This window comes from Dryobates pubescens, chromosome 29, assembly GCF_014839835.1.
Source record: "Dryobates pubescens isolate bDryPub1 chromosome 29, bDryPub1.pri, whole genome shotgun sequence".
Taxonomy (NCBI): Eukaryota; Metazoa; Chordata; class Aves; order Piciformes; family Picidae; genus Dryobates; species Dryobates pubescens.
In genome coordinates, this window is record NC_071640.1 from 12,247,328 (window position 1) to 12,263,456 (window position 16,129).

The window sequence follows — 16,129 nt, forward strand, 5'->3', positions numbered from 1 at the left end:
GGGGTTCCCTTCCAGGTACCCTGCTGCCATCTGCCCCATCCTGCCTGCAGGCTCTCACTCACTCCCAGGGACACTCCTGTGGGATGAGGCCAGCAGCAGGAAGCTCTTTAATTGCTGATCCTCTTGGCTGAGCTGAGCTGCCCTGCCCAGCTCCCTCTGCTTAAGCTGCTGCTCCATGGAGTGGCAGCTCAAGGAGGGCTGGAGCCTGGCAGCTGTGCTGGGGCCTCCCAGCCAGGACAAGTTCCTTCTGGGGCTTTCTCAGCAGGTTGCCATTCCCAGGGGGCAGTTGCCCAGCAGGCTCCCTGGCTTCCAGCTGGCTTAGGATGGCATTGGGACACCGGTGACTGTCCTGTGTTTGCCTTGTTCTGGGCTGCAAATCCCAGTGCAGGTGTTTGTTGCTCCACTCAGCCCTGGCCATGCCCTGGCACCCTCAGCCTGCCCCTTGGCTCCTCTCACACAGTCACAGGTTGCAGCAGTTGGAGCTTCAAAGCTCCTTGTGTCCAACTCCCCTGCAGGCAGCAGGGACCTCTCCAGCTGGAGCAGGCTGCCCAGGGCCACATCCAGCCTGATCTTGACTGGCTCCAGGGCTGTGGTCTCAACCACCCTCCCTGGGCTGCTCCCTGACCCCCAGCCAGCCTGGGTAGAAGGTTTGTGAATAAAATCCTTACTCAGTAGCAAGAACTTGGCCTGAGCCTGTCCATGATTTGGCTTCTGGACAGCTCCAGTGCCTTTCTACCCCCTGGGAATGTCCCTGCCCCACTGGTCACACATTGCTGCTCCACAGGCACAGGGGGGCCTGGTGCTTGCAGCCAGGTCAAGCTCTTGGGGGGTCTCTAAGGGCCAGGCCAGTGCAGTCAGAACGCAGCCACCTCCTCCGGGGGCAGGTCAGAGTGGTCAGAACACAGCCACCTCCTCCAGGAGCAGTCAGGGCGATCAGAACACAGCCACCTCCTCCGGGGCCAGGTCAGGGCGGTCAGAACACAGCCACCTCCTCCAGGGCCAGGTCAGGGTGGTCAGAACACAACCACCTCCTCCGGGGGCAGGTCAGGGTGGTCAGAACGCAGCCACCTCCTCCAGGGCCGGGTCAGGGTGGTCAGAACGCAGCCACCTCCTCCAGGAGCAGTCAGGGCGATCAGAACACAGCCACCTCCTCCAGGGCCGGGTCAGGGTGGTCAGAACGCAGCCACCTCCTCCAGGGCCGGGTCAGGGCGGTCAGAACACAGCCACCTCCTCCAGGGCCGGGTCAGGGTGGTCAGAACGCAGCCACCTCCTCCAGGGCCGGGTCAGGGCGGTCAGAACACAGCCACCTCCTCCAGGGCCGGGTCAGGGTGGTCAGAACACAGCCACCTCCTCCAGGGCCGGGTCAGGGTGGTCAGAACACAGCCACCTCCTCCAGGGCCAGGTCAGGGTGGTCAGAACACAGCCACCTCCTCCAGGGCCGGGTCAGGGCGGTCAGAACACAGCCACCTCCTCCAGGAGCAGTCAGGGCGATCAGAACACAGCCACCTCCTCCAGGGCCAGGTCAGGGTGGTCAGAACACAGCCACCTCCTCCAGGGCCGGGTCAGGGCGGTCAGAACACAGCCACCTCCTCCAGGAGCAGTCAGGGCGATCAGAACACAGCCACCTCCTCCAGGGCCGGGTCAGGGTGGTCAGAACACAGCCACCTCCTCCAGGGCCGGGTCAGGGTGGTCAGAACACAGCCACCTCCTCCAGGGCCAGGTCAGGGGGGTCAGAACACAGCCACCTCCTCCAGGGCCGGGTCAGGGTGGTCAGAACACAGCCACCTCCTCCAGGGCCAGCCCCCTGCCGTCGCGCAGCCGCAGCAGGTGGATGCCGGAGCCGGCACACAGCAGCGTGGAGCTGTCACAGGCAGCCAGCGAGGCCAGCGGCCCCGACCCCTCCAGGTACAGCGTGGCCAGGCAGGCTGGAGAGGGAGGAGAGAGGGCACTTGGTCTGCTGCGGTGAGAGGTGACCACATCAACCTCCTGCTCTGCCCACGTGTGGGAGCTACCCCCTGCACTGCCCTGAGTCCCTGCATCCAACAGCCTCAGGATCTGCCCTCTGGAAGGGACTCTCCACCCCCCTAAGCCCCACGGAGGATCTGTGCACTGCCCAGGCCAGCTCATGGGATCCAGGCTGAGGTCAGGCTCTGCCCCTTCCCTGCAGAGGAAGCAGGGATGGCTGAACAGACAGACAGACCCCGCTAGGCAGAGCTGCAGGGCTTACTGGAGCCGTTCCCAACATCTCTTTTCCTCCCCAATTGCTTATGGTCCTCATCTCCACTCTCAGTCTCCCCTCTCCCAGCTCAAAGCCATTGTTCCTCGTCTTGGCACTTCCAGCCCCTGTCCAGAGTCCCTCCCCAGCTCTCCTGGAGCCCTTCAGGTCCTGCAAGGCTGCTCTGAGGTCTGCCTGGAGCCTTCTCCAGGCTGCACAGCCCCAGCTCTCCCAGCCTGTCCCCACGGGGGGAGGCTCTGCAGCCTCTGATCATCTCTGTGCTTTCCTCATTTCATGTGATCACCTTCCCCACAGCCTTCCTGCTGTGGTCTTCTCTGGGCACTTTTTGTCCTGGCTTGACCACGACAAAATTGATCCCAAGAGAGTGAGCCTCCTCTTTCCCACCTGAAGCTGTCACCCTTCATCCTGTCACTGCACTTCCTGATGAAGTTCCTCCCCAGCAGTCCCCTTTAAGCCCTACAAAGCCACCACTTCAGGCCCCTTTGTGCCCAGCACCATTCAGACCTGAAACAAAGGAAGCAGGTTTGTTATGCCAGGGTCAGACACAGAAGGGGCAGGACCCTGCCCTACCTCCAGTGTCTCGGTCCCAGACCTTCACTGTGCTGTCACAGGAGGATGTGGCAATGCTGGGGGCAAGAGCTGGGCCCCGTGGCAGGAAGACACAGGAGGTGGTGGTCTGGAAGTGGCCTCTGTACTCACACACCTGGCTCCTCGTCTGCCTCAGGTCCCACAGCTGCAAGGCAACAGGCAGCACTCAGAGCCCAGCTCTGCTGCTGGCCCTTGCCAGCGTGGAGCAGGCTTACAGGGAAGGGAAGATGGCTTTGGATCAAGAGCTCCCCCTCAGACTGTGATGTCTATCACCTCTGTCCCCTCCTCCTGCCCACCGTGCTGGAGAGCTTCAGCCCCTGCAGGACTGTCACCACGGATGAGTGGTGCCCACCCCCAGCAGAGCTGATGAGCTAAGATGCTGTGGGCAGAACACCTCCAGCCTGGTGCTGTCCTCAGCCCTGCTCTCCCTGCCAGGGAAGGGTCTCCTCCTCTTGGTGCTCATGCACAGGGCTGAGAACCTGCAGGACAGAATGCCTGCTCTGGAAACACCTTGAGCCAGGGATGCTTGAGAGGCTTTCTGCAAGAGCCTTGTGCTCCTCCATGCTGTCACTGAACCAACAGCCCAGGGCTGCCATCAGGGGGAACCAGACAGTCCCTGGGCAGGGCACTCACCCAAGGGACAGGCAGGGAGGCTCTAAGCTCTAGCCCTGTCTGGTGACACCAGTGGAGGTCCAAGCTGATCCTGGGGCACTGATCTGCTGCTCTCTGCTGCACGTTGTGGCCATGGAAGAGGCATCCCTACACATTCGACCCCTTTCTTGCTCAAGATCCAGCAGATCCAGAGAGGTTCTCCTCCCCCCTCTACTACTGCTGAGACCTCACCTGGAACACTGCATCCAGCTCTGGGCTCCCCAGCTCAAGAGGGACAGGGATCTGCTGGAGAGTCCAACAGAGAGCTACCAGGATGCTGAAGGGACTGCAGCAGTGCCCTGTGAGGGGAGGCTGAGAGCCCTGGGGCTGTTCAGTCTGGAGAGGAGAAGGCTGAGAGGGATCTGATCAATGTCTATCAATAGCTGAGGGCTGGGGGTCAGGAGGGAGGGACAGGGACAGGCTCTGCTCACTGTGCCCTGGGCTAGGACAAGGGGCAATGGATATAAACTCCAGCCCAGGAGGTTCCAGCTCAGCATGAGGAGGAACTTCTGCACTGTGAGGCTCCCAGAGCCCTGGAGCAGGCTGCCCAGAGAGGCTGTGGAGTCTCCTGCTCTGGAGCCTTTCCAGCCCCAGCTGGATGTGTTCCTGTGTGCCCTGTGCTGGGTTCTGTGCTCCTGCCCTGGCAGGGGCTTGGACTGGATGATCTTTGGAGGTCCCTAACAACCTCTGACCCCCGGGCACAGCCTCCAGCCCCCCGCGGGACACTCACGGTGGCCTCCGCGCCCTGGCCGGCGGCGCCGCTGCTGCTGCTGAGGCAGTACCGCGCGTCGGGGCTGGCGGCACATCACGTCTGGATGTGCTGCTTGGCCGGGAAGCTGTGCGCCACCTGCAGCTCCCGGCTGTCCCACAGCCTGCGGCAGCGGCACAGGGGGAGGGAGACTCTGGTTGCAGGGATGGGCTTCCCTCTGGCCCCTCCCGCACAGCCCCCGGCTCTGCCCTTGCTGCCCCCCGCCCCCGGGGCAGGCCCTCCCCCTGCTCCCAGCCAACCAAGCTCCCAAAGCTCTCCCTGCAGCCTCGCTTTGCCTGGTTTGGGTTGGAAGGGACCTTCAAGATCAGCCGGTTCCAACCCCCTGCCATGGGCAGGGACACCTCCCACTTCCACTCCCCGTCCAGGCTTGGAGCCTCCTCTCTGGGCAACCTGTCCCATGCCTCACAACCCCCTGGAGGAGGATTCCTCCTCCTGTCCAATCTCAATCCAGCTGCTGCCAGTCTGAGGCCATCAGCTCTCATCCTCTCACTGCCTGCCTTGGGGAAAAGTCTCTCTCCAGCTCTCCTGTAGCCCCCTTCAGATCCTGGAACACTGCTGGCTCCATCCCCACCCACGGCCACGGAGCTCCCCTGGCTCCACTGCCACCCAGGGCCACGGAGCTCCCCTGGCTCCACTGCCACCCAGGGCCACGGAGCTCCCCTGGCTCCACTGCCACCCAGGGCCATGTGCTGAGCTTTCTTTTCCACCTGCAGTCCCCACCCTGTGCTGCTCACAGCCAGCAGTGTCCCCACCCTGTCCCCCCCTGGCAGGAGACCACCCCTCCATGAGCCTGGTGAAGCTGGAAGGTGGCCTCTCGCCCCCCAGCAGGGCACAGGAGACCAGCTGGCCATGGCAAACAGCCCCCTGGTGCAGTGCCCTCTGCCACCATGCCCATGTGCCCCAGCCCTGTGCCCAGACAGGGACTTACCTGATGGTTTTATCCTCTGAGCTCTGGATGACGTAGGGCTCCCCAGGAACCCAGCAGAGATGTGTGACCTGTGGAGAGGAAAGGATGAGCAGAAGCTCAGCTCTGCCTGCAGCCCAGACTGCTGCCTGCAGCCCAGACTGCTGCCTGCAGCCCAGACTGCTGCCTGCAGCCCAGACTGCTGCCTGCAGCCCAGACTGCTGCCTGCAGCCCAGACTGCTGCCTGCAGCCCAGACTGCTGCCTGCCTGCTGACACACAGCCCCTGGCCTCTTCCTCCTCGTGCTGGGATGTGAGCAGGAAGTGTTGGATGGGGCTGCTCAGTCTGGAGAAGAGAAGGCTCCAGGCAGACCTCAGAGCAGCCTTCCAGTACCTGAAGAGCTCCAGGAGAGCTGGGGAGGGACTGTGGCCAAGGGCTGGGAGTGCCAGGATGAGGAACAGTGGCTTTGAGCTGGGAGAGGGGAGACTGAGAGTGGAGAGGAGGAAGAAATTGTTGAGAGTGAGGCTGGGGAGACTCTGGCACAGGCTGCCCAGGGAGGCTGTGGCTGCCTCCTGCCTGGGGGTGCTGAAGGGCTGGATGAGGCCCTGAGCAAGCTGGGCTGGGGGGAGGTGTCCCTGCCCATGGCAGGGTTGGCACTGGGTGATCTTGAAGATCCCTTCCAACCCAACCCATTCCATGAATCTATGAAGTTCTTTCCTGCTTCCCACCAGTGCTGCTCCCCTCCAGGGTTCCATCCCAGAGCAGTTACTGAGGTTATCTGCAGGCAGGGAGGTGCCAACAGCTCAGCAGGACACAGAGCCATGGGCACGGGGGTGCCATGGGCACCAGAAGTTGGTACCATGCCAGCTGCACTGCTGACCTGGTGCAGAAGGGAGCACAGCCCCCACTGCACAATGTGCTTCCCTGCAGCTCTGGCAGCTAATTGCCCTTTGCCTCCTGGGGTCTCTGTGCTCCTGGGTTTGTCACCTGCAGAGCAGCCAGCAGCCTCCAGCTGCACACAGCAACCTCTGCAGTGCCTCAAGGGCTTCTTGTAGCAGCAAGCTCAGAGCAAGTTCCCCCTGCATGGCTCCATGCAGACAGCAAGGGAGCCACACTGGGAGGGAAGGCAACCAAGGCCCCAGCAGCTCCTACCAGGTTCCTGGAGATGGCAGCTCTGGCCAGGCGCTGCCCAGTCTCTGTGTCCCACTGGCACACCGTGTTGTCCCGGGAGCCTGTGCAGAGCTGGGAGCCATCTGCAAGCACAGGTCAACATCAGCCAAGGCCCAGGGAAGGTGTGCAGAAAGGCCTGGGGCATGGGAGCATGCTGTCCCTCACCTGGGCTCACAGCCAGGCCAGTGACCACCAGCTCATGCCCTGCGAAGTGCTGGCTTGGCCCTGCCGTCGCCTCCAGCTCCCACATCAGCACCGTCCTGTCCCGGGAGGCACTGAAGACCCTGCCTGAGGCAGGGGCAGTGCTGACCTGCCAAGGACAAGGGGGAGAGGCCAGTCAGCTGCCCACCCAGCCCAGCACTGCACACAGCCCAGCACCACAGAATGTTAGGGGCTGGAAGGGACCTCCAAAGCTCATCCAGTCCAAGCCCCTGCCACAGCAGGAGCACCCAGGGCAGCTCACACAGGAACACAGCCAGGAGGGTTTGGATATCTCCAGAGAGGGAGACTCCACAACCCCCCTGGGCAGCCTGCTCCAGGGCTCTGGCACCTCACAGGGACAAAATTCTTCCTCCTGTTTCCATGGCACTTCCTCTGCCTCAGCTTCCACCCCTGCCCCTTGTGCTGGCATTGGGCATCCCCCAGCAGAGCCTGGCTCCAGCCTCTGGGCACTCCCCCTGCACAGCTTTAGCAACAGCAAGGAGCTCACCCTCAGGCTCCTGCTCTCCAAGCTCCAGAGCCCTCAGCTCCCTCAGGCTCTGCTCATGAGGAAGATGTTCCACTGCCTGCAGCAGCTTTGTGGCTCTGTGCTGGGCTCTCTCAAGCAGTTCCCTGAGGTCCCTCTTGACCTGAGGGGCCAGAACTGGACACAATCTTCCAGATGTGGCCTCAGCAGGGCAGAGGAGAGGGGGAGGAGATCCTCTCTTGACCTACTAACCACAGCCCTTCTAATCCAGCCCAGGATGCCCTTGGCCATTCTGGCTGTGCAGAGCCACACTGCCTGACCCCAGCTGGCCACCCCTGCTGGCCCCCAGCTGGCCACCCCTGCTGGCTTCTGCTCTGCCAGGCCCTGCCCACAGGCAAACCTCTGCACAGCAGGGCTGGGGGAGCAGGGCTGGGGGAGCAGCTTGGCCCCCAGGTGAGGGCTGCAGCCTGTGCTGGGGCCATGGCTGGGGTGGAGGGCAGTGAGGGTGTGTGACCCATGGCCTCTCAGCAGCAGGGAGCTGGGGGGTGGATGGGTGCTGGTGCATCCTCTTCCTCACAAATCACTCACTAACCCCCCAGTGCAGCCCAGTGCAGGATGCCTTGAGCACAGAGCCCCAAGATCATCCAGCCCAGCCCTCAGCCCAGCCCCACCATGGGCAGCAAACCAGGGCCCCAGGCGCCGAGTGCTCGCTCACCTTGGTGACCTCCCGCTGGTGCCCCAGGAAGCGACGCAGCACAGCCCCAGAGCTCCAGCTGCAGACAGCCACAGCCTGTGGGCAGCAGGGAGAGGCCATCAGCAGCAGCAGGACACAGGGGGAGGAGGAGCTTGCAGCTTCTCGGGGGTGTTACACCAAGACCCGTGGGCAGCCCACGCTGGGAGAGGGAACAGGTTCTGGTTTGGAGCTCCCGCAGCACACGCAGCTGTCTCCAGAGCCTGCCCACTGCCAGGTGACACAAGAGGGACAGCCCAGGGGCTCCAAGCCTGGGAGAGAGCTTTTGGTGTGATCTGAGCTCTGCAGAGGTTAGAAAATGTGCAGAATCACAGACTGGGCTGGGGGGGACCTTTGCAGCTCATCCAGCCAACCCCTCCACATTCAGCAGGGATGGCTGCAGCTAGAGCAGGTTGCTCAGAGCCCCAAACACCTCGCCTGGAAGGGTTCCAGGCATGGGGCAGCTTCCATCTCTCTGGGCAGCCTGCTCCAGGCCTCCAGCACCCTCACACCACTGAAGTTTCTCTTCCTGTTCTGATGGAACCTCCTGGGTTCCAGTTTGTGCCCAGTGCCCCTTGTCCTGTCCCTGGGCACCACTGAGCAGAGTCTGGCCCCAGCCTCTTGCCCCCCAGCCTTTAGCTCTTGCTGAGCATTGCTCAGCTCCCCTCTGGGGCTGCTCTTCTGCAGGCTCTCAGCCCCAGGGCTCTCAACCTTTGCTGCTCCCAGAGCTGCTCCAGGCCCCTCAGCAGCTCTGTAGTCTCCCCATTGGACTCTCTCCAGTAGCTCCTTGTGGCTCTTGAACTAAGGAGCCCAGAAGTGACCCCAGGCTCTCCTCACTAGGGCAGAGCAGAAGGGAAGGAGAAGCTCCTGCTGTGGTGGGCAGCAGCTCTGGGAGGCACCAACCCTTCTCCATCAGCTTTCCCCACACCCTGCAGGTGAGTCTGGACCCAAAGGGTGCCCTGCACATCTCTGCCCTCCCCCAGGCCCCTTCCTGCAGCCTCAGGGCTGCTCTTCTCCAGGCTCAACACCCCCAGGGCTCCCAGCCTTGGTTTGATGCCCTGTGGCTCAGGGCTGCCCTCCCTCTGAACTCTCCTTTCTAACCAAGCTGCTGCCGCTCAGGGACAGTTCAGAGCTCACCTTTACACCACCATTTCCCTGTCCTGTCTGTGACTGTGCTGTGTGCCCTGTGGCAGGGAGCAACTCACCTTGTCCCTTCCTCCTGACACACAGAGGTCTGTCCGCAGAGCAGCCACGGAGGTGACAGCCTCGGAGTGCGCAGGGCTGCGCCGAGCGGCTCGGCTGGCTCCCGGCTCCCCCGCGGAGCCCTCGGCCCTGCAGCAGCACAGACACAGCAGCTGCAGGCTGCTCCGAGGGAGAGCCGGCGGGGGAGAGCCGGGGGGGAGCTGCAGGATGCTTCAAGAGAGACCCAGGGGGAGAGACCCAGGGGGAGAGACCCAGGGGGAGAGACCCAGGGGGAGAGACCCAGAGGGAGAGACCCAGAGGGAGAGACCCAGGGGGAGAGACCCAGGGGGAGAGACCCAGGGGAGCTGCAGGATCCTTCAAGAGAGACCCAGGGGGAGAGACCCAGGGGGAGAGACCCAGGGGGAGAGACCCAGGGGAGCTGCAGGATCCTTCAAGAGAGACCCAGGGGGAGAGACCCAGGGGGAGAGACCCAGGGGGAGAGACCCAGGGGGAGAGACCCAGGGGAGCTGCAGGGTGCTTGAAGGCACAGACAGAGGGCCCAGGGAGACCAAGGTCTGGGAGATGGCACAGCTGCCTGTGCCATGGAGCAGCAACAGCTGCCTTGGTGTGTCAGGTCACAGCCATCCCTGGAGTGGGCTGAGAAGAACCCAGCCCCCAGGTGGACAAAGAAACCTGACTCAGGAGGGCAGAGAGCCTTGGTTCCCTCTCCCAGGGGAAGGGGTCCTGGGGTCCAGGTCTATTCCACTCCCCCTTCCAGACCAGTAAGTCTAAGGAGAGACATCCCCTGGCCCTTTCTCTTGCTCCTGCCCCAGGTGGTGAGGCCTGCTCCATGCTGCACCCCAGCTCCTGAGGACTGCATCTGGAGAGAATCCACATTTACAGCAAGAGAATCACAGACTCACAGAACTGTCAGGGCTGGAAAGGACCTCAAGGCTCAGCCAGTCCCAACCCCCCTGCCATGGCCAGGGACACCTCACACTGCAGCAGGTTGCTCACAGCCACCTCCAGCCTGGCTGCAAACACCTCCAGGCATGAGGCTTCCACCACCTCCCTGGGCAGCCTGTGCCAGGCTCTCACCACCCTCCTGGGGAACAATTTCTTCCTAACATCCAATCTCAATCTCCCCACTTCTAGTTCTGTTCCATCACATCATCATCACCCTGTGGATGCAGGGCTGAAGCCTGTGCCCCACAAGGGAAGTTTCTCCCCAGCACTGCAGGCTTTGCTCCCAAAGGGCACTGCTGGCTTCCCAGCCCAGTCTCAGCTGGGTTTGATGCAGCAGCAGCAGCAGCAGCCTGCCCTAGAGGTGGTTCCCCACACTGGGCTGCTGTGAGGCACTGAGACCTCACACAGTGTGGGAGTTTTGGGCTATGCCTTTAAAGTTTGAGCAGAAAAGGGACCTGGGGGTGCTGGTTGATAGTAGGTTGAACATGAGCCAGCAGTGTGCCCAGGGGGACAAGAAGGCCAAGGGCCTCCTGACCTGCATCAGGAACAGTGTGGCCAGTAGGAGCAGGGAAGTCCTTGTGCCCTGTGCTCAGCACTGCTGAGGAAGGTGTCTCCAGGGATGGGGACTCCACCACCTCCCTGGGCAGCACATCCCAATGGCCAATCTCTCGTGCTGGGAAGAATTTCTTCCTAACATCCAACCTAAACCTCCCCTGGCACAGCTTGAGACTGTGTCCTCTTGTTCTGGTGCTGGGTGCGTGGGAGAAGAGACCAACCCCCACCTGGCTACAACCTCCCTGCAGGGAGTTGCAGAGAGCAAGAAGGTCTCCCCTGAGCCTCTTCTTCTCCAGGCTAAGCAACCCCAGCTCCCTCAGCCTCTCCTCCCAGGGCTGTGCTCCAGACCCCTCCCCAGCTTTGTTGCCCTTCTCTGGACACCTTCCAGCAGCTCAACATCTTTCCTGACCTGAGGAGCCCAGAACTGGACACAGGACTCAAGGTGTGGCCTAAGCAGTGCTGAGCACAGGGCACAAGGACTTCCCTGCTCCTGCTGGCCACACTGTTCCTGATGCAGGCCAGGATGCCCTTGGCCTTCTTGTCCCCCTGGGCACACTGCTGGCTCATGTTTAGGCAGCTGTCACCCAGCACCCCCAGGTCCCTCTCTGTTTGGCTGCTCTCAGCCACTCTGCCCCCAGCCTGTAGCTCTGCCTGGGGTTGCTGTGGCCAAAGTGCAGCCCCTGGCACTTGGACTTGTTGAATGCCATCCTGCTGGCCTCTGCCCATCTGCCCAGCCTGGCAAGGTCCCTCTGCAGAGCTCTGCATTCCATGGTAGATTGTAGTTCTGCTTGTAAATGCAGCTTTCATTTGCTTCCAGCTGGGCTGGGCTGGCAAAGCTAATGTGGTGGTGGGGGGGAAATTTCAGCCCACCACACACAGAAATATGCTTGGCACAGATGGAAAAAGTGGGGAAGAGGCTGGAGAGGGAGGGAAGGAAGTGGCAGGAGAAACAGGCAGGAAAGGGTTAAAAGGATGGCACTGAAACCCTCATTTATCCCTGTGGAAGAGAGGGTGCCACAGCTCTGTGGCACTGCTTCAAGCCATGGGGTAACAAACCTGTCCCTCAGATCTCAGGGCACATTTGCCTGCTCTCATTCCCCCCCACAGCAGCATCAGCACAGGGCTGCAGATCAGTCCCAGGGGACAGGCACAGGGTGGCCATGGCTGCTGGTGCTGGGTGGGCAGCCCTGCAGTGGGACCCTGGAATCCTTCTGAAGGGAGGCTGCTGGGGTTGAGTCATAGAACTGCTGGAAGCCTGTGCCAGCTGTGTCTGGTTTTGTATGCTGTTTCATTTACCCTCAGCCTTGCTGTCCATGAGGGCACACTGCACATCCCAGTCCCCAGGAGGAGCTCAGCAGGCTGTGGAAGTGAGGGTCACAGTGACAAGCTGATTCTTACACTGAACAATGGGAGGGACACCGTGGGCTTGCCACGTTCTCTGTGCCTTTGCTGGGCCCCACTCCCTCTCACCATGGCTCACTGCCTCAGGACACAGTCACCTGGGGTTGTGTTACCTGTATTTGGAGGTCTGGAAGCTGATCTTACTCTGCAGTTTGCCCATGGCCCTGCTCAGCAGCACAGCTCTTGATATGGCCAACAGCAGCAAGCATCACAGCAGCCTCTCAGGTACCTATGGAGGTGAGGAGAGAGCATCACTGGGAGTCCAGAGAGGTTTCTGAGGATAGGATAGGATGGGATAGGATAGGATGGGATAGGATAGGATGGGATAGGATAGGATGGGATAGGATAGGATGGGATAGGATAGGATGGGATAGGATAGACCTTCAAGACCATCCAGTCCAACCTCTCCCCCAGCACCCTCTGATCAACTCAACCATGGCACCAAGGGCCTCAGCCAGGCTCTTCCTAAACACCTCCAGGGATGGGGACTCCACCACCTCCCTGGGCAGCACATCCCCATGGCCAATCTCTCTTGCTGTGAGGAACATGCCTGGGCTGGGGTGATGACAACATCATCTACAGCTTCTCTTGGAGGGAGATCCCCAGGAGAGGGCACACCTGGAGCTCCTCAGTCAGACCTTTTGCTGGGAGCAGAGCCAGCTTTGGGGGTGAGCTTACAGCTGAGCTTAGAACATATGCAGGCTTGGTGAGGCCATGGCAGAGATGCAGCTGCTGCCTGGAATTCTGCCTCCTCTCCCTCCAGTACCTGCTCTTGACTACCACATTTCCTGAAGGCCTCAGTCTCCAGCCTGGTGAATGCAAGCACCTTTGGGATGAAGTTCATACAGCTTGCTGCTGGGACTGTGTCTTCAGACCAAGGTAACTGCAGTCACAGCTGCCCCAACTTAACAAGACCAGCCTGGCCTAATGCAAAGCTTGAAGAGGTTTCTCCATAGCTGAGGAACACTTTGGAAGCAGAAGCTTCTATGTCCAAACTCCAAGCCCAGATCCAGGGGCTGGGTCCAGACCACCTTGACAACCCAAAAACCAGAATCCCAGAGTGCCAGGTGGGAAGGGACCCCAAGGATCATCTGCTCCAACCTCTCCAGGTCACAGCAGAGTTGCAATGAGCTGGCTCAGCACCCTGGCAAGATGAGTCTTGAACTGTCCAGTGGAGGGGACTCCACTGCTGCCCTTGGGAGATGATTCCAACAGACCTGCTGTCCAGGTTGGAGCCAGACTGCCCCATCCCAGGGTGTCCCCCACCAGTGGCACCACAACATCCCACCCCTGCAGGAGCACCTGTAGGGGTGGAGGAGCCTGTGGTGGAGCAGGGCTCAGGCCAAGCCAGGATCTCTCCCTCTCATCCCCACCGGTCGCAGACTGGGCAGAAACCACTTTCAGTGACAGTGAATTGCCAGGTACAGTAATTGGCTTCTCCTTAGCTCAAGGCACACTAATTGGATTGTGCCTGTCCTGGGTGTCCCTTGGCATCCCTGCCCTCTGGGTCAGTAGTATTTTGTTAACAAAACCCCAGGGAAACCCACCCCAGCTGCCTGCTGCAGCAGAGAGAGAGCCTGCTTCAGGGAGCTGGAGAGCCAAATGCTGGCAGCACTGAGCCAGAGGGTTTGGGCTTCCTCCCAACATCCCTTTGCTAATTTTACCCCTGCCAGCCTTTGTGATTAGCAATTAGCAACAGCCAGGTAACCTCTGCCTGTTCTGTGCATGAACCTGCCTGCTCAGATGTGCAGCACAATGAACCTCCCAGGGCAGTGACCCTCTGGCAGTTTGCTTCTTCCAGCCAGACCAAATTGTTTGGGGACATCAGGAACGGAGAATCGTGGAATCACAGAATGCAGCAGCTTGGAAGAGAGCCTCAAAGGTCATCCAGTCCAACCCCCCTGCAGGCAGCAGGGACTCCTCCAACTTGATCAGGGCCACAGCAAGTCTGATCTTGAATGTGTCCACAGACAGAGCCTCAGCCACCTCCCTGGGCAGCCTGTCCCAGTGTCTCCCCAGCCTCACTGTGCAGAACTTCCTCCTGGTGTCCAACCTAACTCTGCCCTGCTCCACTTTCAAACCATTGCCCCTTGGCCTATCCCCACAGGCCCTTCTGAACAGTCCCTCCCCAGCCTGCCTGCAGATTCAGATACTGAAATGCAGCTCTGAGGTCTCCCTGGAGCCTTCTCTTCAGCCCCAACTCTCTTATCTTATCCCCACAGCAGAGGTTCTTCAGCCCTCTGATCATCTTTGTGGCCTCCTCTGGACCCACTCCACCAGGTCCTGTGCCAGGGACTACAGAGCTGGCCACAGCCCTGCAGGTGAGGTCTGAGCAGAGCAGAGGGGCAGGATCCTCTCTCTCCATCTCTGGCAATGGGCACTGGCAGCACAGAAGGCCAAGGGCAGCCCAAAGGGCTGCCCTTGGCCTTCTGTGCTGCCAGTGCCCATTGCTGGCTCCTGTCCAGCTCCTCACCCACCAGCACCCCAAGCCCTTTCCTGCAGGGCATCATCATTTGTCTTAGGCAGCAGAACAACTCTGGCAGTTGTTTGTGCTGCAAAAGCAGACTCCAGGAAAAGCTAAGAGGCAAACTTGGATGTTTCCATGGCAATGGCTACTCTGCTTCCCAGCCAGCCCTGGCTGGTTCATAGAACACCAGGTTGGAAGGGACCTCACATTGTGCAGCTGCCCCTAGCTGCTCGTCACCTGGATGAGGCAGAGGAGCTGCTGGTGACCACAGGAGGCTGCAGGGGAGCAGGAGGTCTGGCTGGTGGTCTAACTGTGTCCTCCAGCCTCTTGCCCTCTGCACAGAAGAGTGGATTGTCCTGAGTCCTGAGCCAGATGCTCCTCTGAGGTGTCCCTGCCTGGCTGGCTCTCAACACATGTTCTCCATGAACCTGCTCACCACAGAGCTCTCTGACAACACAGGGATCCACCTGCAGCAACTGAGCAGACAAAGCTACACCTCCAGGACAGTGAATTTCACATTCCCACCCCCCTTCCCCTCAAATGCATCACCTCTGCTGCTGCCACAGCCCTTTCTGCAGGGACATCTGTGCCAGGGACTGAGGAAACCGCAGTGCCCATGGCAGTGGGGAGAGGAATCACAGCAGAGCCCTCTCCCCACTTTCACAGGGTGTCAACATCCCTGACAAGAAGGCTGTTCCACCATCCCAGGGGAGGACACAGGCAGATCCCAGTCCCTATAGCCAGCTGTGACCCCACAGCAATGATGCAGGTCCCTATAGCTGGAGGGCAACTGGATGCACCCCAGGAACCTAAAGCTGGGGCAGCTCCTGGGGAGGGTATGGGGACAACACAAATCTCTGTAGCTTGGGGTGACCCCACAGCAGTGAGGCAGGAACCCATAGCTGGGGGTGACCTCATGGCAGTGGTACAAGACCCCATAGCTGGGAATAACCCCAAGGCAGTGATGCAGGTCCTTATAGCTGGGGTGGCCCCATGGGGGGCAACTGGATGCACCCCAAGTCCCTGTAGGTGGAGGGAGCCCCACAAGTAGGATGTGAGGCATGCCGATGGGTGCAATAGGGATGCAGCCCAGCCGGGGCAGCCCCTGGGGAGGGTGTGGGGACAACACAGGTGCCTGTGGCTGGGGGCTGCAGGAACCTATAGCTGGGGTTGGCCCCACAGCAGTGCTACCCCATGGCTGGCAACTGGGGTGCACCCCGGTCCCCTGCAGCTGCAGGGAGCCCCACAAGTAGGACGTGGGGCAGCCTAATGGGGCCAAGAGGGATGCAACCCAGGTCGCTATAGCCGGGGCAGCTGGGGCCACCCCACCGGAAGGCTGTGGGGTCCCCGGGGAGCACACGGGGACAAGGCAGGTGCCTATAGCTGGGGCCACCCCACCGGAAGGCTGTGGGGTCCCCGGGGAGCACACGGGGACAAGGCAGGTGCCTATAGCTGGGGCCACCCCACCGGAAGGCTGTGGGGTCCCCGGGGAGCACACGGGGACAAGGCAGGTGCCTATAGCTGGGGCCACCCCACCGGAAGGCTGTGGGGTCCCCGGGGAGCACACGGGGACAAGGCAGGTGCCTATAGCTGGGGCCACCCCACCGGAAGGCTGTGGGGTCCCCGGGGAGCACACGGGGACAAGGCAGGTGCCTATAGCTGCGCCAGGGGAAGGCTCCGGAGCACGCAGCGCAGCCCCAGCCCCGGGAACCCGACGGACCGAGCCGTGCGGGGCCGTCCCCGCCGCGCACTCACCGGGGGCCGCTCCGTTCCGTCCACTCCAGTCCGGCCCCTTCGCGTCGCGGCGGCTGCCAGGCAGTGCCGGG

General features: G+C 61.3%; 1 protein-coding gene across 1 annotated transcript; it reads right to left on the reverse strand.

The window, feature by feature from the left end:
- Positions 1–1,770: 1,770 nt before the first annotated feature.
- Positions 1,771–16,092, reverse strand: WDR31 (WD repeat domain 31). The gene is given in 10 exon segments (XM_054174531.1): positions 1,771–1,925; positions 2,807–2,969; positions 4,206–4,347; positions 5,173–5,240; positions 6,300–6,400; positions 6,483–6,627; positions 7,718–7,792; positions 8,938–9,064; positions 11,950–12,065; positions 16,059–16,092. Coding segments are annotated over 9 exon segments (1,023 nt in total). The 5' UTR covers positions 11,997–12,065; positions 16,059–16,092.
- Between the last annotated feature and the right edge of the window lie 37 nt (positions 16,093–16,129).